We start from the raw sequence: 22,845 nt of genomic DNA on the forward strand, positions 1-22,845 counted from the left end.
CCTTGGTGCAATTAGCAGGGAGCTGGATAGGAAGTGGAGCAACTATGTCCGTATGGGGTGCTGGCTTTATAGGTGGTGGCTTTACCTACTATGTCACAATGCCAGCCCTATCATGACTTTTTTAATGGCCATGTGCATTATAAATATCTTACATATTATTTTGAAAATTTTCATGGATAGAAACAGAAAAAGAATAGATTTGTCATTGATAAATAAAAACCATATAACTTAAACATTGAGGCTTTTGTTGTAGTTATACATTGTGATTCAGATGTATTCGTCATTATTAAATATGTTCAAGCATTTATGCTCTATTGATAGGAATTGGGCATAAAGAAGAGCTTCCAAAGAAGCCATACTATTTTACATTAATTTGAGCTTCAGATTTATGACTACTTGCTGTATAATCTCACTTTTTAATGTGGTTTATCTTTTTTCTTTTTTTTTTTAAAGAAAAGGCATTTAATTCTGAAGAATTGAAAAAAATTAATTTCCACTGTATTATTTGTTTCTGATTTGAACTTTTTATGAACTATGTACTTATTTATTATAGTTTCATAATGTTTTTGGAATAGTACATGTATTATAACTAATGAATTTTTGTGTACTTATGTTTAATGTATTTTATGAAAAACTAAATTTGTATCCTTAAGCAAATATACATTATTTTAACATTTATGTACATTTTTATTTTTATGTTATTTCTACTTATTTCTTTAAACTTTGCTGCATTGAAATTGATGTTTTCCCCTGGCCCATTGCAGTTCAGTTTCACATTGCCCACCTGTATGAAACCCAGGTAAGTGTTTATTACATACATAGGACAAGAATAAGAACTAATAAATAACCCTCTTCACATTTACTTTAACTTGTTTAAAATGTACTAATATCATGCTTTAATTTATAAAAATGTCAGTTTTATTGAGTTTCCCACAGTTTATTGATTTATACATGAAGGAATTTGAGATTCATATTCAATATGTGTTTATTAGGTTTTGTAACTACCTTAAACTTTCTGATTTAATTGCTATCTTAAGTGTGATACTTACTTTTTAATAAGACTTACTCTAACACCTTTCTGCTGTTTTTATGTATGATACCTAATCTTCTTAAAATATTGATGAATGATTGTGGTAAAATATTTTCTTTGAAATCTATTTTTTCCTAAGATTGAGATCTAACTTCAAAATGAATAATGTATAGCTAGTAATATTTCAATGGTTTTGAAGCTAGTTCTGTTTAATTTTGCATTATTTTCTTTTGTATAGTAAACATTGATTGTTACGGAAATAAAAGCCATAGTAGTATGTCAATTTGTAGTTTATGGTGGTAAATTTATAAAAGGTTTCTGAAGACTTTAAATCAGATACAGTATAATCATACTAACAGTACTGAACCATTTGAATTTCAGTTGTGAAATACAGTTCATAGTAGCATTTCAAAGAAGAAAATAATTTTATATGTGTATGTAATATGTGTTGGATACATCACCGTTTTACTTTCCTCTACATACACTCCCAAGACATAAGATTTACTGAATTCAAGTTCATATAAGCATAATTTAAAGAATGATTTTACTTTGGAAAATGTATTTTGAGAATTGGCTATATTCTTTCATGACTGTTATAGTTAAAAAATCTTAATTGGCCAACTCTTAATTTTGTGGAGCTTATTTTAAATTTTTTTCTTTCTTAGTGGTTATACTTTTCTTTTAATACTTTCATATGCAATATTGTGATGATTTGAGTTTTGTAGGATCTTAAAATTGCCAAATCTCACTGAAAGCTGTTTTAATAAAGAAAAGTAAGAATAGTTGACTAACTACTGACATGACAGAATTTTTTATCTGCATCTTTCAAACTTACACATATTTCTTGTTTAGTTTTGTGGTAGAAACCAAATTGATGTCATGAGGCTTAAAGTCTAAATTTACTCTATTCTGAGAAATGGGAATTTGAGTGGTATATTTTCATGTGGTGACTTTAGATCATTGCGTATCTTTGGTGCCATTCTTCATTTCAGTGGTTCTGTTTTTCTTGTTAATTCCAGAATATTCTCCAAATTGAATATTCTTACATATTTGTCTTTGTTTTACTAAAATAGTCTAAAATATTAAGCTGATTTTCAGTGGGTAGAAATGTACATTCTCTTCACTTTTTTTCCCTACATTTTTAAACTGGAGAATGAAAGTTCTTTTTTGTAAATATTTGGTTTTGTCTTTTCTTTATGGAGTACTCTCTTGTTATCTACAAATAACATTTTTTTTAGTTTGCTAGGATTCTTTTTTTTCACAATTATGGATAGCTTAAAGGAATTGCTTCTGTATCTTCTTGTAGATAACTGATTTTCTATTTATTCTAGTAAGATTAATGAAAATCCTCAACACTAGAATCAGAAAAAAAAATGGTTAAGAAAACACTAGAAGATCTATTGTTGTGGTGTAGCTGGTAAAAGCCACCATCTGTAGTGCGGACATCCTATAGGAGTGCCGTTTGAGACCTGGTTTCCTCACTTTTGACCCAGCTCTCTACTATGGCCTGAAAAAAACAGTAGAAGATGGCCCAAGCCCTTGGTCCCTTGCACCCATGTGGGAGACTGGAAGAAGCTCCTGGCTTCTAGCATTGGATCATTCTGCTCCCACTGTTACAGCCATCTTAGGAGAGAACCAGTGGATAGAAGACCTCTCTGTCTCCCTTGGTCTCTGCTTCTGTAACTCTGCCTTTCAAAAAAAAAATAAATCTTTAAAAAAAACCTAGAAATCCAAATTCATTGACACATTAAAAGAATAAAATAATATTTTCCCAGAAGGCAGTAATTCAAATTTATACAAATCAATAAAATGTAACACAGCATTTTGACAGAATAAAGGACAAGGATATTTAGTAATCTCAATTGATACAGGAAGGCATTTAACAAAATTCACGATCTTTTCATGTCCAGTTTCTCTACAAATTAAACATATAGATAATGCATCCCAATTTAATTAAAACTGTATATCACAAACTCATAGCTAATACCATACTTCATTGGGAAATGGCAAAATATTTTTTTCCTCTAAATTTTGGAACAAAACAAGGTAGCGCACTCTCTCCATTGATACTCAAAATAATGTTGGAAGTGAGATAAAAGAGTATTGCAAGAGGAAAAAAAATCTGTTACTAGAAAAAAACCAAAATTTTCTGTGTTTGCAGAAGACATGGTCTGATGCATAGAAAATTATAAAGACTGTACCAAAAACTGTTGGAACTGTCAGAATTTAAAAATTCAGTAAAATGCAGGGACACAAAAGAAGGATGTAAAAACAAATGGGGTTTTCTACATGTACTATCATTAGACCATCTACAGAAGAAACTAAGAAAATAGGCCCATCTCCTGTAACAGTAAATAAATAGGCAATAAAATACTTAGAAATAAATTTTCAATTAAAGATTTATTTGTTTATTTGAAAGAGTTATACACAGAGAGGAGAGGAAGAGAGAGAGAGAGAGAGAGAGAGAGAGAGAGAGAGAGAGAGAGAAATGGGTCTTCTATCCAATGGTTCACTCTCCAGTTGGCTGCAATGGCTGGAGCTGTGCCAATCCAAAGCCAGGAGCCGGGAGCTTCTTCAGGTCTCCCACAGCGGTGCAGGGGCCCAGGGACTGGGGCCATCTTCTACTGCTTTCCCAGGCCATAGCAGAGAGCTGGGTCTCAAAATGGTGCCCATGTCGGATCCGGCTCTTCAGGCCAGGGTGTTAACCCACTGTGCCACAATGCCAGCCCCAGCAATAAATAATCAAAGGAGTGTAAGATCTGCACACTGTAATCTATAAATATTGGTTGAGAAATTGAAGTTGATGCAAATAAGTGGAAAGAAAGCCTGTTTATGGATTAGAAAAATTAGAATTGTGAAAATGTATATACATTTTGTGATCTAGTTAATCTATAAATTTCATGGAACCACTGTAAAAATTCTATGACCATCTATTTTTTGTGTTTCCTTAGTTTTGACAAATTGCACTGGAACAAGTAGAGCTTTGTTTTATACTTTTTAAAAAATATTATATTTATTAATTTGGGAGGCAGGGTTACAGAGAGAGAGAGGCAGAGAGAAAGGTTGTCTATCCACTGATTTACTCATCAAAAGACCGTGAGACTGGGCTGATCTGAAGACAGGGACCAGGAGCTTCTTCCAGGTCTTGAATGTAGGTTCAGAGTCCAAGTACTTGGGCCATCCTTCTCTGCTTTCCCAAGCCGTAAGCAGAAAGCTGGATTGAGAAAGGAGCAGCCGAGAAGTATTATTAATACGAAAACTACTGGAGTTTGATTTTTATAGACAATTACATTTTTATAGACAATAAACAATTATAAAATAAGCTGTATCCAATTTTTATATAAAAAAGATCATTTCATGAATAAATGGACTTATTGTATGAATTTAAATAAAATTGAATATAAAGCTATTGGAAGAAAAAGCTTAATGAGATTTAAATAAAATATTGACAGTGAAGAAGCAGAAAGAGCATTCAAAAACTTCATAATAAAAGAGAAAAGTGTAAGAAGTGATGGAGGTAAAATCACAAAAATCTATTATGTAAAATAGTAGAAATCTGGAGAATTATGTACTTATTTGGAAAAGATAAATTAAAGAGGTCTATGTTGGGCTGGTGCCATGGATCACTTGGTTAATCCTCCGTCTGTGGTGGCGGCATCCCATATGGGCTCCGGTTTCTAGTCCCAGTTGCTCCTCTTCCAGTCGAGCTCTCTGCTGTGGCCCAGGAGGGCAGTGGAGGATGGCCCAAGTGCTTGGGCTCCTGCACCTGCATGGGAGACTAGCAAGAAGCACCTGGCTCCTGGCTTCAGATCAGCGCAGTGCTGGCCGTATTGACCATTTGGAGGGTGAACCAATGGAAGGAAGACCTTTCTCTGTGTTTCTCTCTCACTGTCTATAGCTCTACATGTCAAATAAATAAAAAAAAGAGGTCTATGTTTCACAGATATGCAGGAGTTATCTAATAAAATCATCTATGGCCTATAAGAAAATAGGAATTCACTTGAGAAATAATATGTAATTATGAAAAAATCTATACATAATAAAAATTGATTAATTACATATAAATTAAAATGTATATAATATAAATGATTATGCATCAAGAAGCAGCTACAAACAAAACATATAGTTATGATTTATACCATAGGTCCTCACAAAATTCATAGAGAAATGGTTGTTTGGCCTAGAAGTGAATGTGCTTGTGTCCCACTTCAGAGTACTGTGCTTGATTCTGGCCCTGGGTCCTGAATTCAGCTTCCTGTCAATTTAGATCCTGAGAGGTGGTGATGGTAACTCAAGTAGTTCTGCTTTTGTCATCTGCCCTGAAGACATAGATTGCATTCCTAGTCACAGATTTGGTTCCCAGATATAGTGGATGTATGCAGAATAAACCAGTGACTGAGAAACTGATATTCTTTGAAAATGGATTGAAATTGTGAAGAATATTCTAAACTCTAAGGCAATTGTTGCTAAAACCTTGTACTGAGAATTACAATTGATGACAGTTCAGTATATAAGATAAAATGGTATTATAATGTTCCATAATTTAGAGCTAGTTTGTTGGTATTCCCAAAGTAACTTGTTAGAGTTTTCATTTTGAGGTTGTATTAAGTCTGCAGAATTGACTTGGGAAGAACTGAAATCTTGACATGTCTAATCTTCCTCTTCAGGAACGTGGGAAATCTCTCCATTTATTTAACCCCTTTGCATTATCTTTCATCAGCATTTTGGAGTTTATCTAATGAAGCTCTAATGCATACTTTGTTATATTTATGCTTGATATTTTTGAGAGGTGCTTTGTACATGATTTTTTTTTTTTTTTTTGACAGGCAGAGTAGACAGCGAGAGAGAGAGAGAGAGACAGAGAAAGCTTTTCCTTTACCGTTGGTTCACCCTCCAATGGCTACTGTGGCCAGCGTACTATGGCTGGCGCACCACACTGATCCGAAGCCAGGAGCCAGGTGCTTCTCCTGGTCTCCCATGCTGGTGCAGGGCTGAAGCACTTGGGCCATCCTCCACTGCACACTCAGGCCACAGCAAAGAGCTGGCCTGGAAGAGGGGCAACCGGGACAGAATCTGGCCCCCTGACCAGGACTAGAACGCAGTGTGCCTGCACTGCAGGTGGAGGATTAGCCTATTGAGCCACCGTGCCGGCTGATATTGTTTTTTAAGTTTCAGTTTCCACTTGTTTATTGTGCCATATGTGAGAACATGGTGGACCATTTCGTATTAATTTTCTGTCATTCATCTGTCATATAACAATTAGTTTTTGGAGCTCTTCTGTGACTTTTTTGGATTTTTCAGTGTAGGTAATCATATCATTTATGAAAGAAGCAGTTTTAATTCTTACTTCACAGTCTAGATAGTTTTTATGGCCTCATCATAATATATTAAGGGTTTTTGTGGCTTTTGGATTTTTGGGGCACTATTAAAACAGTGATGGTAGGCAACCTGTTTAGTCACAGAAAGAATTCTGGAAAGATTTGAGTATATCACTAAGTGTGACATTAGCTGTAGATATTTTATAGATACTAGTTAGGAAATTGAGGACATTTCTCTCTAATTGTAACTCCTTGAGAGGTTCTATTATGAATGTGCAGTGGATTTGGCAAATGTTTCTATCAACACTTTGCTTCATCTAAGAATTTTCTTGCATTAATTTCTCTCCCATATGCTTATACTGGCACTTTGTTGGTGTCTTTTAAATTTTTTTTTTTTTTTGGATAGGCAGAGTTCGACAGTGGAGAGAGAGAGAGAGAGAGAGAGAGAGAGAGAGGTTTTCCTTCCTTTGGTTCACCCCCAAATGGCCGCTACAGCTGGCGCACTGTTCTGATCTGAAGCCAGGAGCCAGGTGCTTCCTCCTGGTCTGCCATGTGGGTGCAGGGCCCAAGCACTTGGGCCATCCTCCACTGCCTTCCCGGGCCACAGCAGAGAGCTGGACTGGAAGAGGGGCAACCGGGTAAGAATCCGGCACCCCAACCGGGAATAGAACATGGGGTACTGCCGCTGCAGGCAGAGGATTAGCCTATTGAGCCATGGTACCGGCCTTTTTAGGTGGTTTTTGAAGGGAACTTTGTATTTGGTGGGGACCTCTTTGGTTTATCCAGTTGAGGTTTGTTTAACCTTTTGAGAAAATTTTATGTTTGTTGCCAAATTGGGGACAAATTCAACAATAATTTTGTCATACATTCTTTTAGTTCCGTTTTCTTCCCATATTAAACACTTAGGTTATACACATTTTTAAGAAGCTGTTTATATGAGATTGCCATTTTTTTTTTAAGATTTATTTACTTGTTTGAAAGAGTTACAACAAAGAAGGAGAGGCAGAGAGAGAGAGAGGGAGGAAGAGAGTCTTCCATCCTTTGATTCATTCTCCTATTGGCTGCAATGGCTGGAGCTGAGCTGATTTGAGGCCAGTAGCTAGGAGTTTCCTCCAGGTCTCCCACATGGGTGCAGGGGCCCAAGGAATTGGGCCATCCTCCACTGCCTTCACAGGACATAGCAGAGAGCCGGATCAGAAGTGGAGCAACTGGGACTTGAACTGGTGGCCAAATGGGATGCTGGCACTGCAGGTGGCAGCTTTACCCACTGTGCTACATCGCTGTAATTTTTTTTTTTTTTTGACAGGCAGAGCTAGACAACGAGAGAGAGTTATAGACAGTGAGAGAGAGAGACATAGAGAAAGGTCTTCCTTCCATCGGTTTACTCCCCCAATGGCTGCCACCGCTGGCGATGCACCGATCTGAAGCCAGGAGCTGGGTGTTTCCTCCCGGTTTCCCAGGTGGATGCAGAGACCCAAGCACTTGGGCCATGCTCTGCTGCCCTCCTGGGCTGCAGCAGAGAGCTGCACTGGAAGAGGAGCCCCAGCTGGGACTAGAACCCAAGATGCTGGCGCTGTAGGCGGAGGATTAGCCACATGAACCACAGCGCCAGCCAAAACTGTGATTTCTTAACTCAGTTGTTTCTTACTTAAATTTTATGCTCCTTTACTGAATCTTTTAATTTGTTCATTTGTTTCAAAACTTTGTAACTGCTTGTTGAGGCATTTTTATGATGACTGCTTTAAAATCTTTGGTACCTCATTTTATTATATTTTTTCAAAGATTTATTTATTTATCTGAAAGTCAAAGTTACATAGAGAGAGGAGAGGCAAATAGATAAAGATATAGAGAAAAAGAGGTCTTCCATCCACTGGTTGACTCCCCAGTTGGCTGCAATAGCCAGAGCTGGGCCGTTCTGCAGCTGGGAGCCAGGAGCTTCTTCTGGGTCTTCCACGGTGCAGGGACCCCAGGGCTTGGGCCATCTTCTGCTGCTTTCCCAGGCCATAGCGGAGAGCTGGATCAGAAGTCAAGCCACTGGGTCTTGAACCAGCATCTAAATGGGATGCCAGCACTGCAGGCAATGGCTTTACCTGCTATACCACAGCACTGGCCCCTATTATTATAATTTTAAAGCTTTTCTGGGGTCAGCATTGTGGTATAAAGGATAGGCCACCACTTGTGAGCCAGGTTCCCACGTGAGCATGGGTTTGTCTTGACTTCTCTCTTTTTTATGTTTTTCTGTTTCAATTGATTTGCACTTACTGTACTTTATACTTTATAATTTACAAATGCTTAAACATGTTGATAAATCATAAAATTTGCTTGTTGCTAGCAATACTAAGCTGATGGGAGACTAAATAATGATGTTGCCTGAAGTCAGGCATAAGTTTTCTCAAAAGAGTAAAATAATTTTTGCATAAAAGCAGTAGTTTGTATCAGAGTCCAGTCTTCCTTTTTTAATCAATGGCTTTTTTAATCTCCTTAACAACACACAATGTGGTTTTTTTTATATGTTCAGAGTCCAGGGTATTCTTTTTTCTTGATCAGACAGTTAATAGTTTAATGAGCCAGATATTTTACACATTAAGCCTATAGAAAATTTCATATCCTTTCATATATTGTTCTTGAATTCAAGTTTACAAAATGTAATAGCTTTTGGCTAATAAACATGACCATTTCTCAGTGTCATTTGAAGAATTTCAGATATGATATTTTGGAAGTGATGCATTTATTACTGCTAACATGTGTTCCATTAGTTTTGTTTATTTTTTATTAAAGCTTTTATTTAATGATTGCATAGGTATAACTTTTCTGCCTATACCCATCCATCCACCCCCACTCCTGTCTCACCTCCTACTCCCTCTCTCATCCCTTTCTTCATTATGATTCTTTTTAAATTAATTTTATGTATCGAAGACCAACTCTATACTAAGTAAAGATTTCAACAGTTTGCATGCACACACACACAAACACACACAACATATAAAGTACTTTCTGAGAATAAGTTTTGCAGTTAATTCTCATAGTTCAACTCATTAAAGACAGAGGTCCTACATGGAGAGTAAGTTCACAGTGACTCCTGTTGTTGATTTAACAATTGACACTCTTATTTATGATGTCAGTAATCATGCTCTTGCCTTCATGAGCATCCAATGCTCTGGAAGCCTTTTGTGAACTCAAACTCTGTCAGTATTCAGACAGGGCTGTAAGGACAGTAGAAATTTTCTCCTCCCTTCAGAGAACAGTACATCCTTCTTTGATGGTCCCTTCTTTCCACTGAGGTCTCACTCACAGAGATCTTTCATGTAGAATATATTTTGCTTCAGTGTCTTGGCTTTCCATGCCTAAAATGCTCTCATGGGCTTTTCAGCCATATCCAGATGACTGCTCCACTTTCAATCCAGCTCCTTGTTAATGGTCCAGGAAAAGTAGTAGAAGATTGTTCTAGTAGATGGGTCTTTGCACCCATGTAGGAAACCTAGATGAAACTCATAGCTCCTGGCTTTGGTCCAGTCCAGCCTTGGCCATTGCAGGGAGTGAACCAGCTTTTAAAAAAAGAACAAGCTCATAAACTTGGGTTTGATGGCTAATTTTCATGTATAACGTTTTCTACTATCTTTATAAGAAAAATAATTGATATTCTATTTAAATATCAATAGACTTTTTTTGCTCTCATAACACTGTTCCAGAATGAAAAGACAAACCACAGACTTAGAAAGTATATTAGAAGCTACATATTGAACAAAGGATTTTATGTTATAAAAATATTTTAAAGCTCTGCAATAGTAACAAAAATCTTTAATATTGTAAACATCTAACTTTTTTTTATTGGGCCAATAGAGTGTCATATTTATTCATTTATACAGCTCTTTATTGCTTACAGTAAAAGAATAACAAGATATTATAGGATTTGCAATATACATAGATGTAAAATACAACACAACAAAAACAAAAGAATTGGAGAGGAAATGAAATTGCATGGTTGTAAGCTACTGTATGATTAAGTTAAATATGTGCATTGTAAACCCCAAAGCAATAACAAAGAAATTAAACAAAACTATGAAATTTGAATGGTGGGCAATAAAACATATCAAATGTTGCCGTAAATAGTTCACTTAATCGAAAAAAGGATAGAAAAAACTTTAAAAACTTATACAAAAAGCCAAATAATAGATTTAAACCCAAGTATAAAATAATTACATTAAATACACATGATCTGTTGTACTAGTAGAGATTATAAATTAGATAAGAAAATCCGACTGTAAGCTATCTATGAGAAATCAACTTAGCTTACAAAGGTTCCGATGCAATTATTGAAAAAAGGGTGGAAAGAGACACATCATTAAGACACTAATCAAAGGAAAGTAGGATTGGCTACAATGAGATCACGTAGATTAGATTTTAAGAAACAGTAAATGATACAGAAAAGACATTTCATAATGATAAAGATGTCAGTCCATCAAAGAAACATAAGAATCTTATGTATGCACCAAAAACAGATTTTCAGAGTACATGAAGAAAAACTTACAGAAGAGAAAAATAGAAAACTGCAAATAAAAATTAGATATTTCAACACTCCTCTCAGTTAATAGCTTAGGTAGACAGAAAATTATTTAAAAAAATAGAAGATTAACATCACCATCAAAAAAAAAAAAAAAAAAAGAAGTACCTGAATTAACATGGACCTCCTAAAAACAACAACAACAACAACAACAACAAAAAAAACCAAAAACATCACCATCAACCAACCTCACTAAGTGATTGTTTCTTAAATATTAAATCAAAATTGCAACTCTGGAAAAAGCCCCTTTTTGCATATGTTACCCTTTTTATATATTCTGTATTTTCTTAAGATTCCTACTCTACCCAAAAACAGAAGGATATACATTTTTTTTATATGCAGAAGATCAGTTTAGCATATATTAAGTAAAGATTTCAACAGTTTGCACCCACATAGAAACACAAAGTGAAAAATACTGTTTGAGTACTAGTTATAGCATTAAATCTCAATGTACAGCACATTAAGGACAGAGATCCTACATGAGGAGTAAGTGCACAGTGACTCCTGTTGTTGACTTAACAGTTTGACACTCTTGTTTATGGTGTCAGTAATCACCCTAGGCTCTTGTCATGAGTTGCCAAGGCTATGGAAGCCTTTTGAGTTTACTGACTCTGATCATATTTAGACAAGGTCATGGTCAAAGTGGAAGTTCTCTCCTCCCTTCAGAGAAAGTTACCTTCTTCTTTGATGACCTGTTCTTTCCACTGGGATCTCACTCACGGAGATCTTTCATTTAGGTCCTTTTTTTTTCCCCAAAGTGTCTTGGCATTCCATGCCTGTAATACTCTCATGGGCTCTTCAGCCATATCTGAATGCCTTAAGGGCTGATTCTTAGGCCAGAGTGCTGTTTAGGACATCTGCCATTCTAATCGTCTGCTGTGTATCTCGCTTCCCATGTTGGATCATTCTCTCCCTTTTTTATTCTATTGGTTAGTATTTTCAGACACAAGTCTTGTTTATGTGATCCCTTTGACTCTTATTCCTATCATTATGATCAATTGTGAACAGAAATTGATCACTTGGACTAGTGAGGTGGCATTGGTACATGTTATATCTTAATGTTCGCCGTTGCAAAGCACACTGGACACCGGAATAAGGGAAAGGGTTTATTGAGGAATACCCTATAGACTGGAGTGAAGGGGTGGTGAAGGAAAAAAGGGAGATGGAGAATATAAGAGAGAAACAGAGAGGAGAGGAGCTTGCAAGGAGAGAAGATAGAGCAGAGAAGAGGAGAGAGGAGAGCAGAGCCAAGAGCCCAGAGGAGGAGGCTAGAGAGAGGAACTGAGAGAGCAGGAGAGAAGGGGCCAAGAGAGCAGGTGTGCAGGAATAGGCCCTTTTAAAACTTTGTCTGAGGGCGGGCAGGGAAGCAGGAGCAGCGAATCCCATTAGGATGGGGGTGGAGCCTGGCTCAGGTAGCTGGGCCATGTGCTCCAGTTTCCTAACAGGACATGCCACCTTGATGGGATTGAATTGGAGTCCCCTGGTATGTTTCTAACTCTACCGTTTGAGGTAAGTCAGCTTGAGCATGTCCCGAATTGCACATCTCTTCTCTCTCTTATTCCCACTCTTACATTTAACAGTGATCACTTTTCAGTTAAGTTTCAACACTTAAGAATAACTGTGTATTAATTACAGAATTCAACCAATAGTATTAAGTAGAACAAACAAAAAAAATACTAAGTGGATAATGCATTAAGTTGTTCATCAATAGTCAGAGCAAGGGCTGATCAAGTGATTGTTTCTCATAGTGTTCATTTCACTTTAAAAGGTTTCCTTTTGGTGCTCGGTTAGTTGTCACCGATCAGGGAGAACATATGGTATTTGTCCCTTTGGGACTGGCTTATTTCACTCAGCATAATGTTTTCCAGATTCGTCCATTTTGTTGCAAATGACTGGATTTCATTGTTTTTGACTCCTGTGTAATATTCTATAGAGTACATATCACATAATTTCTTTACCAATCTACTGTTGATGGGCATTTAGGTTGATTCCAGGTCTAGGCTATTGTGAATTGAGCTGCAATAAACATTAAGGTGTAGGCCGCTTTTTGGTTCCCAATTTAGTTTCCTTTGGGTAAATTCCAAGGAGTGGGATGGCTGGGTTGAACGGTAGGGTTATCTTCAGGTTTCTGAGGAATCTCCAGACTGACTTCCATAGTGGCTTGACCAGTTTGCATTCCCACCAACAGTGGGTTAGTGTCCCTTTTTCCCCACATCCTCGCCAGCATCTGTTGTTGGTAGATTTCTGTTATGTGAGCCATTCTAACTGGGGTGAGGTGGAACCTCATTGTGGTTTTGATTTGCATTTCCCTGATTGCTAGTGATCTTGAACATTTTTCATGTGCCTGTTGGCCATTTGGATTTCTTCTTTTGAAAAATGTCTATTGAGGTCATTGGGTCATCTCTTAAGTGGGTTGTTTGTTTTGTTTTTGTGGAGTTTCTTGATCTCTTTGTAGATTCTGGTTATTAACCCTTTATCTGTTGCATAGTTTGCGAATATTTTTTCCTATTCTGTTGGTTGCTTCTTCACTCTACTGACTGTTTTGCAGTACAGCAACTTCTCCATTTGATGCAATCCCAAATGTTAATTTTGGCTTTGACTGCCTGCACCTCCAGGGTCTTTTCCAGGAACTCTTTGCCTGTGCCAATATCTTGCAGGGTTTCTCCAATGTTCTCTAATAACTTAATGGTGTCAGGTCGTAGATTTAGGTCTTTAATCCACGTTTAGTGGATTTTTGTGTAAGGTGTAAGGTAGGGTCTTGCTTGATGATTCTGCATGTTGAAATCCAGTTTTCCCAGCACCATTTATTGAAAAGACAGTCCTTACTCCAGGGAATGGTTTTAGATCCTTGATCAAATATAAGTTGGCTGTAGATGTTTGGATTGTTTTCTGGTGTTTCTCTTCTGTTCCATTGGTCTGTTCATCTGTTTCTGTACCAGGACCATGCTGTTTTGATTATTACTGCCCTCTAGTTTGCCCTGAAATCTGGTATTGTGATGCTTCCGGCTTTGTTTTTGTTGTACAGGATTGCTTTAGCTATTTGAGGTTTCCTGCGTCTCCATATGAACTTTAGCATCATTTTTTCTAGATAGGAGAAGATTGTCTTTGGTATCTTGATAGGTTTCTCACTGAATCTATAAATTGCTTTTGGGAGAATGGACATTTTGATGATGTTGATTCTTCCAATCCATGAGCATCGAACATTTTTCCATTTCTTTTATCCTCTTCTATTTCTTTCTTTAAGGTTCTGTAATTTTCATCGTAGAGATCTTTAACATCCTTGGTTAAGTTTATTCCAAGGTATTTGAATGTTTTTGTAGCTATTGTGAATGGGATTGGTCTTAGAAGTTCTTCCTCAGCTGTGGCATTGCCTGTATATACAAAGGCTATTGATTTTTGTGCATTGATTTTGTATCCTGCTACTTTGCCAAACTCTTCTATGAGTTCCGATAGTGTCTTAGTAGAGGAAAACATCTATCACTATACATACTGAATGAAAAAGTCTGTTTGCATTCAAATATATGAAATACACATATCATTTGTTATTTAGTAAGTTAAGATTAAAATAAAAATGACATAGTGTCATTTATGCACACCAATTAGAAAGTCTAAAATTTGAAACTTCACCAATACTGTTTGGTAAGTTTCAGAGCGCTGTAAATTTTCATTCATTGCCTGTGGTTATTAATAATTTAGTAATTTTGAAAGAAAGTTGGTGGTTTTTTATAGAACTAAAGATAGATTTTCTATATTACCTAATAGTTCTTCTTCTACATAATTTTTCCCACTGATTTTAAAACCTTTTTCTTAACAATTACTCACAGGTGAATTATTTTAAAGATTTATTTTTTTATTTGTTAATCAGAGTAACAGAGAGAGAAGGAGAGAGAGGGATCTTCTGTCTACTGGTTCATTTTCCAGTTGGCTGCAGCAGGCGTAAGTTGGCCAGGCTGAACCCAGGAGCCAGGAGTTTCTTAGGTTCTCCTACCTGGGTAGCAAGGGCTCAAACACTTGGGCCATCTCCCACTGCCTTTCCCTGGCCTTTAGCAGGGAGCTGGATTGGAAACAGAGCAGCCAGGACATAAACTTTAATAATGAACATGTGATGCCTGTATTGCAGGTGGCAGCTTTACCTGCTACACCACAATGCTAACCACTTAATGTGAATTCTTATAACAGTTTTAAAGATCAGTTTCAAATACTGATAGCCATCAAAATATCTTTCAATAAGTAATGTATAATACTGTGATATACAGTATTAAATATTAGTAAATAAACAAAGAAATGAGCTAGGAACCAATGTATCAACAAGGATGATATATAAATGCATCCTGATATACAAAATGGCCAGTACAAGAGTATTATATACTTTTTAAATATACTTAGGTTAACAACTATTCACATATATAAAGTAAAAAACAATTATGATGTGAGGATATTCCTGAATGTCCCAAACAGCTGTACCAAAATGATTTATACTATAAATAAATCATATTATCCCTTTGAAGCAGGTGGATCAGAAAAGATTGTGATCTTTGGAAATGAAGACTAACTTAAAAACAAAAAAGAATCCTCTACCTAAGAAGTATGCTGCTAGTTGTAGAGTTTTTATCATGAATGTTCTGCAGCCATACCCCCCTGAACATTTCTAATCTTGTCTAATATCAAATTTTCCACTTGAGAATCCTGAAGCTGTACAAATATTAAAATGGACAGTAGATGTAGAAGCCAATTAACTCCTTTTTTTATTTAAAGATTTATTTTATTTACTTGAAAGGCAGAATTACAGAGAGAGATGGAGTCAGAGAGAGAGTTCTTCAATCGCCTGATTCACTCCCCAGATGGCCTCAACAGCCCGAGTGGTGCTGATCAAAAGCCAAGCAGCCAGTAGCTTGCTCTGGGTCTTCCATGTGGGTGCAGTGGCCCAAGGACTTGGGCCGTCTTCTACTGTTATCCCAAGCCATTGCAGAGAGCTGGATTGGAAGAGAAGCAGCCAGGAATAGAACCGGCACCCATATGGGATGCCAGTGCTTCAGACCAGGACTTTAACCTGCCGTGCCACAGCTCCAGCCCCTAACTCCCTGTGTTGTCTGAGAATACAGATAAGCAATTGGCAAATGCAAGAGTGATTCTTGGGTAATGGGTTATAATATCAGTAACATCCATGCTTTGATTAATTTAAAATATCTTCACATAGGTAGATTATAAATAAATAAATAAATCTGTCTATATATATATATATATATATATATATATGCACATATTGATTGTCAAATATATCTCTACTGTATTGCTAAGTAGAATTCAAAGCATAGGCCCATGACAATATAATTGAGCAAACTTACTAATCAGATATTTGTCTTTAACATAGAAACTGGGATTCTTTAGGAAATAACTGATTCTAGGATTGCGCACAAGATGCTCTCTCTCTCTCTTTTTTTTTTTTTTTTTTTTTTTGACAGGCAGAGTGGACAGTGAGAGAGACAGAGAGAAAGGTCTTCCTTTGCCATTGGTTCACCCTCCAATGGCTGCCGGCGGCCAGCGCACTGTGGCCGGCACACTGGGCTGATCCAAAGGCAGGAGTCAGGTGCTTATTCTGGTCTCCCATGGGGTGCAGGGCCCAAGGTCCTGGGCCATCCTCCACTGCACTCCCTGGCCACAGCAGAGAGCTGGCCTGGAAGAGGGGCAACCGGGACAGAATCTGGTGCCCCAACCAGGACTAGAACCCGGTGTGCCGGTGCTGCAAGGTGGAGGATTAGCCGATGGAGCCACGGCGCTGGCCACAAGGTGCACTTTTAGCACTAGGAATTAAGGAATGCTTGGTGATAAAAAGATGCCATTTGCTGGTTTGTTGCCTTGATGGCTGCAACCTCCAGGCTGGGCCAGGAGAAAGCCAGGAACTAAGAGCGTCATTTTGGGCACCCATATGCATGGCAGGGACATAAACCATCTCCTGCTGCTTTCCCTAGGCCATTAACAGGTAGCTGGATTTGAAGTGGAACAGCCAGGACACAGTTATAGGCTACAACCTGCTACATTACATTGCCAGACCTTAAATGTTTCTTTTAAAAATTATTTGAAAGAGTGATAAAGAGGAGGGGAGAGGCATGGAGAAAAATCTTCATGTGTTTTCTCTCTCAGCAATGTCTGTAATAACTGGGCCTGGCCCAGAGTGAAGCCAATAGCTGGGAATTCTGTCTGGTTCTCTCACATAGTTTACAGGAACTCAGTTACTTTTGTCATCTTTTAGTGCCTTCCTAAATGCATAATAAGAAGCTGGTACACAGGAGAGTTAATGGGCCACCAAGTGGCACTGCAATAGTGGGTGATTGTGTTCAAAGTGATGGCTTATCCTGCTTTACTATGGAGCTGGCTTCTATTTAAATCATTTGTAAAGTAGCTTAATATATCTATTGTATTTTATGGTTTTTATCTTTTTTTCTCCATTAAAAATCTATTGTAGAATATACTTATTGAGAAGTTATCCATCTTTAAATATACCATTATGTGAAGGGCAAACCGTAGTGCAATTATTACCAGTTTTTCTAATAATTTTTCATTACCATAAGTAGAAAATTTATTTTCAGTTAAGCATCAGTTTCATGTTTTCTGTACTACCCCACCTCCTGGAAACCATTGTTCTATCTCTGTCTTTAGATTTACCTTTTCTAAATCCCTCATGTAAGTAAATCATATGGTATTTGCCCTCTTATTTTTAGAATTAGCGTTAGAAGTTTAAGTTTCATTTGTATTTTGTCATGACTCAGAACTTTATTCCATTTTTTTTTTTGGCCAGGCAGAGTGGACAGTGAGAGAGACAGAGAGAAAGGTCTTCCATTTGCCGTTGGTCACCCTCCAATGGCCATCGTGGTTGGCGCACTGTGGCCGGCGCACCGTGCTGATCCGATGGCAGGAGCCAGGTGCTTTTCCTGGTCTCCCATGGGGTGCAGGGCCCAAGCACCTGGGCCATCCTCCACTGCACTCCCTGGCCACAGCAGAGAGCTGGCCTGGAAGAGGGGCAACCAGGACAGAATCCGGCGCCCCGACCGGGACTAGAACCTGGTGTGCCAGCGCCGCAAGGCGGAGGATTAGCCTAGTGAGCCGTGGCGCTGGCAGAATACTTTAAAAGTTAAGGAAATTGTAATTCATTTTTTGACAGAATTTTGAAGTTGAAGGTTCATTAGACTCATCCAGTGAAGTCCGTGGCCTCAGCCATCTGGAGACCTGTTGGCAGCTGAACTCAGTGTTAGTTGAGTGGACCCTCCTCTATTATCTGGGTCAAAAATCTACTGTTCCTAATGAGCTTTTCTCAGTAGGCCCTTGGAATTCTTATTGTAAATGTTACTGTTCACCAGACTAGTCACAGGTAATTCAGAATATCAGTTGTTGGTTCTTGTTATATAAAAATATAAAAGAAGAGAAAAGATGATGCCTTCATTAGGTTACTGTTTTTCTGCATTACCAGAAGTGATTATTTATACTGCATTTAAAACCCCTGAAACTTTGTTTGTTCCATTAAAAATTTTTATGTATTGTACTTTTATGTACCGTACTTCATGCTTCATAAGCCTTTTATGTCATTACTAGATCTCAATTTTTAGAGTCAGGTTAATGTAAAAAAAGACTTTATTTCTTATTGATTGAAATTGGGGCTGAGAGGTGGGTGATCCGTTCATGTCCAAGTTCCTGGTTGGTCAGTGTTGCTCATGACCTTTCTTTGATTGGTCAGTGATGCCGCAGCTTTCAGGGAATCTTTGGTGACCAGGTGGGCTGCCAGTAGTCTGGAGATTACATGAAGGTGGCAGTTGAATTCTGCTGGAACCTTGAATTCTCTTAAGCAAACCCTTCAGACAATACTGGCCATCAGAGTTCTTATGTAAATGATAAAAAAGTGACACCTTGAGTCAGGTAATTAGAACCTTTTAAGGCCAACTGTATCACTCAAGTCAGTGAATTCCTTTAGATAAAGGACAGGGAAGAACATCTCGTACTAAAGGAGATAGTAAAGAGTCTGGGTCTTGCTTTTACATTATAGGGGTTTCATTTTACCATCTTCTGTGCTTTTCCAGGTACTTTAGCAGGGACCTAGATTAGAAGTAGAGCAGCTGGGACAGGAACCAGTACTCATGTAGGATGCTGGCCTTGCAGGCAGCAGCTTAACCTGCTATGTCACAATGTTGACCCTATGATTTATTTTTAATCACATTTCCCTTGAATCTTTGCAGTACTTTGTTATTTTCTTGGAACACAAGCTATTTAAAATTTTAAGTACTTTTGTGCTTAAGATAGACTTTGTGAAAGATAGTAACAGTTACTTTGTTGTTTAATAAGTTATCCTTACGTTTGAAACTGTTTCTGCTTTAATAATGCTTTCTCAGGTAGTTTACCTTTGTAGCTTTGTGAAAGTAACTAAATAGTGTGAATTTTAAAATTGTTTTCCTTGTAACTTTATAGACTCAATAGATTTGTTTAAGAGCTGTACTTTAATGACATGTTTTTATATTTGATGTTAGTTATATTAGATGTAGATTTAACAACAAAATATGATTATTAAATTAGCACCTTTTATTTTAGATTTTTTCACAGTATTTTAAAACTTATGAATCTTTTTTATGTAAATTCTTTTAAACTAGCTAGTTGTTAAAACTGCAGTCAGTCTTGTACCATTGAGTAACCAACTTCAGTGCCTGTGAATTTTGGAATCCGTGATCCGTAGGAGTCCTGGAAAGTAGTCTTTGATACAGAAGAGGTGATTGTGCATTGTTTTACTTTTATTGATTAGATTTTAGCCACTTATGTGTTGATGAGATCAAGAGTGATTCTCCTTGAAGATTTATCATTTTTCTCTATAAATATCTTTTTCTCTCTACTCTTTAGAAAAAGTATGAAACTGCAAAAGAAGCATATGAACAACTTTTACAGACAGAAAACCTTCCTGCGCGAGTAAAAGCGACTGTATTACAACAGTTAGGTACATAAAAACTTACCTTTTATTATACATTTAATTGATTTCAAGAAGCTTTCATTGGGGGAATAATTTTTATCCTTTGCCTTGTAAGTCTATGTTCACTTAGAAATCTGTGTACTTTAATGTCACATGTATTATTTTGAGATTAAAATGAAAAGGGATACTTGTAGTAAATACTTCTTATATACATATTCCTTTTCCTTCTTTAAGGTAACGTTTATCAGTGCTAGTGCTATAGTATAGTAGGTTAAGCCTCATCGGCATTCCATATGGACACTAGTTTATATCCTTGCTGCTTCTCATCCAGGTCTCTGCTGTGGCCTGGAAAAACAGTAGTAGATTGCCCAGGTGATTGGTCCCCTGTGAACTATTGGATGCAAGATCTTTCTCTGTGTCTCTACCTCTCTCTCTCTCTCTCTGTCTCTAACTCTAACTCTCAATTAAATTCAAAAAATCTTAAAAAAAAAAAAAAGGTTGATTTTCATGTACTTGAAAGCAGAGTAGCAAGAGAAGAAGAGAAAGAGACATTCCTCCATTGCTGGTTACTCTGCAAATGCCTGAACCTGCTCAGAATAGACCATATTGAAAGCAGTGTAGTTCTCCACATGGATGGCAGGGACCCAAATGCTTGACTCTTAATCTATTGCCTGATAGGGAGAATTAGCAGGAAGCTGGATCAGAAGGAAAGTATCTGGTACTGGAGTGGCATGTTTTTATCAAATGAGAGAATCCCAAATGGGTACTTAAAATGTTGGCTTCCCCATTCTTCATTTGTTTTGCTCTGCTATAATTACACCTCTGTCAAGTGCTGTCCATCCCACCATCCATCTAAATATAATTCTTGAAGGCAGCTAACACTTTTTAAATATTTATTTATTTGAGAGGTAGAGTTACAGAGACAAGGAGAGACAGAGATAGAGATCTTCAGGCACTGTTTCAGCCCCTAAATGGCCACAATAACTGGAGCTGGGCCCATCAGAAGCCAGTAGCTTCTTCTTTCAAGTGGGTTCAGGGACCCAGTGACTTGTGCCATCTTCCACTGCCTTCCCAGGCCATCAGCAGAGAACTGGAACAGAAGTGGAGGAAGTGGAGGAACCACGTCTTGAACTAGCACTTCTATGGGATGCTGGCACTGCAGGTAGAAGAGCACTGTGACACAGTGCTGGCCCCACAGATAATAGTTTAATTTCTCAATTTTACTAATTCTGGCCCACAGATATAGGAAGCTTGAATACTTAATGCCCTTGACATTTAATAAGGCTTTTTTAAGATCATTCACATAGCTGTTGGTTAGATACTGAACTTTTTTTTAATAATTTGATTGATATTATGCTTAATAGAAGTATTTCATTTAAGAATTATAGAACATCTGATTTTGAATTTTTCCAGCAAGGCTGTTAACATTTTTCTATTGGAGAAAAAAGAATCTAGCTTTCAAAGATAACATGAAACCATATGTTATCATTCCTTGAAAATGTTTTCTATAAAAACTTAATTTTGTTTTTCCTCATCCTTTCTGTACCATTTGATATTTGAATTGGAGTTTATTTGTTTTTTGCTTCAATGTTTATGTTTTTTATTGTGAAATCAATACAAATTTTCTGGGCTGGAATTGTGGTGCAGCAGATAAGAAACTGCTGGAATCCCATGTGCATTGATTTGAGTCCTTGCTGCTGCACTACCAATGGAGCTCCCTGCTAATGGAGCTCCCTACTACAGCAATGGAAGATTCTTGGTCCAATTCTTTGGTCTCTGCAACTCTGTGGGCGACCCAGTAGTTTTTGACTCTTGGCTTTGGCTGGGCCAGCCCCAGCTGTTTGACTATGGGTGAACCAGCAGATTGAAAATTTCTTTTTGTAAACTCAGCTTTTCAAATAAGAAAAAAGAGGTTTCAAAAAATACCAAATTAATAATAATTAATAATAATAATTAGTAATTGTAAATTAATTATGCAGTTTTCTTTAGGCATTATTTTTGCAAAAATAATTTTATGCACTTCAATTTAGTAGCTAAAAACAATTGTTATTTCTTGATGAGTTATTATACAGTACCTTGTGATGTATTATTTTATTTGCCTATGTAGTAGTTTAAATCTATTAAAAGTCTTCTCATCTTTATTCCTGTTTGAAACCTGCCTTTCACTTAGCAATCTTCCAATTATAGATAGCTTAAAAGATTGTGTTGATCACTTTTAATATTTGGTATTATGTATCATTGTATTTAGGATGTTAATGTAAGTAACCAGTGTCAGTAGGTGTTTAGTCTTTCTGAAGTTTAAAGAAATTTAACATAAAAGAATTGATTGTGTTGTTTATATAGGTTTTTATTTATTCTTTGGAAATAAATGCCAGAATAATTGCATATCTCATGGTGCATGATAATTTTTGAAGAAAAATGTTTCATTTAATACCTGGGTTTTTCTGAAATTAAATTTTGGAAGAGAACTTTATGGTTTGTAATCTTTTTGTTACCCATTGCCTTGAATTTTATAAAATTTTCTCTGGTCTTTCAAGTATTTGATAACTTTGAATCAGTATTGTTATATAAAATAAGTTTTTTACAGCCATGTTTTACAGTTTTTAGTTTGAGACATAATGTGATTTAAAATAACTGAATAAATTATTGAAACAGCTTTTTGATATCTTTGTTTCCTTCATAAAATTCTTGAAACTAGAAAAGTAGCTGATTTGTGAGTAAATTTATATATTTTGTTTTCTCCTGTAGGTTGGATGCATCATAATATGGATCTGGTAGAGGACAAAGCTGCCAAGGAGAGCTATGCTATTCAGTATCTTCAGAAGTCACTGGAAGCAGATCCTAATTCTGGTCAATCTTGGTATTTCCTTGGAAGGTCAGACTAGACCCTTGTATTTCCTAGAGTTTATTTACATTGTAAAATGTTAGTTTTCACAGTGCAATATGGTCATTCACTTTTATTTTATTTTTTAAATTTTTTTATTTTTTAAAG

At 36.8% G+C, this 22,845-nt stretch overlaps 1 protein-coding gene across 50 annotated transcripts in view; it reads left to right on the top strand.

The window, feature by feature from the left end:
* LOC149119196 (histone demethylase UTY-like) overlaps positions 1–22,845 on the top strand; it is a 218,001-nt gene that overhangs the window by 85,275 nt on the left and 109,881 nt on the right. For 33 of the 50 annotated variants that reach the window (XM_089325006.1, XM_089325007.1, XM_089325042.1 and 30 more), the window contains 3 exons: positions 765–799; positions 19,787–19,880; positions 22,602–22,728. In XM_089325006.1, the coding sequence (XP_089181132.1) occupies positions 765–799; positions 19,787–19,880; positions 22,602–22,728 (256 nt within the window). Of the gene's footprint in view, positions 1–764; positions 800–19,786; positions 19,881–20,928; positions 21,016–22,601; positions 22,729–22,845 lie in introns of all 50 variants that reach the window. The other 17 variants (XR_016228587.1, XR_016228588.1, XM_089324994.1 and 14 more) reach the window with 2 other exon arrangements.

The sequence above is a fragment of the Oryctolagus cuniculus genome, chromosome Y (assembly GCF_051225735.1).
Source record: "Oryctolagus cuniculus isolate XC-2025 breed Fujian yellow rabbit chromosome Y, ASM5122573v1, whole genome shotgun sequence".
In the NCBI taxonomy this organism is placed as follows: Eukaryota; Metazoa; Chordata; class Mammalia; order Lagomorpha; family Leporidae; genus Oryctolagus; species Oryctolagus cuniculus.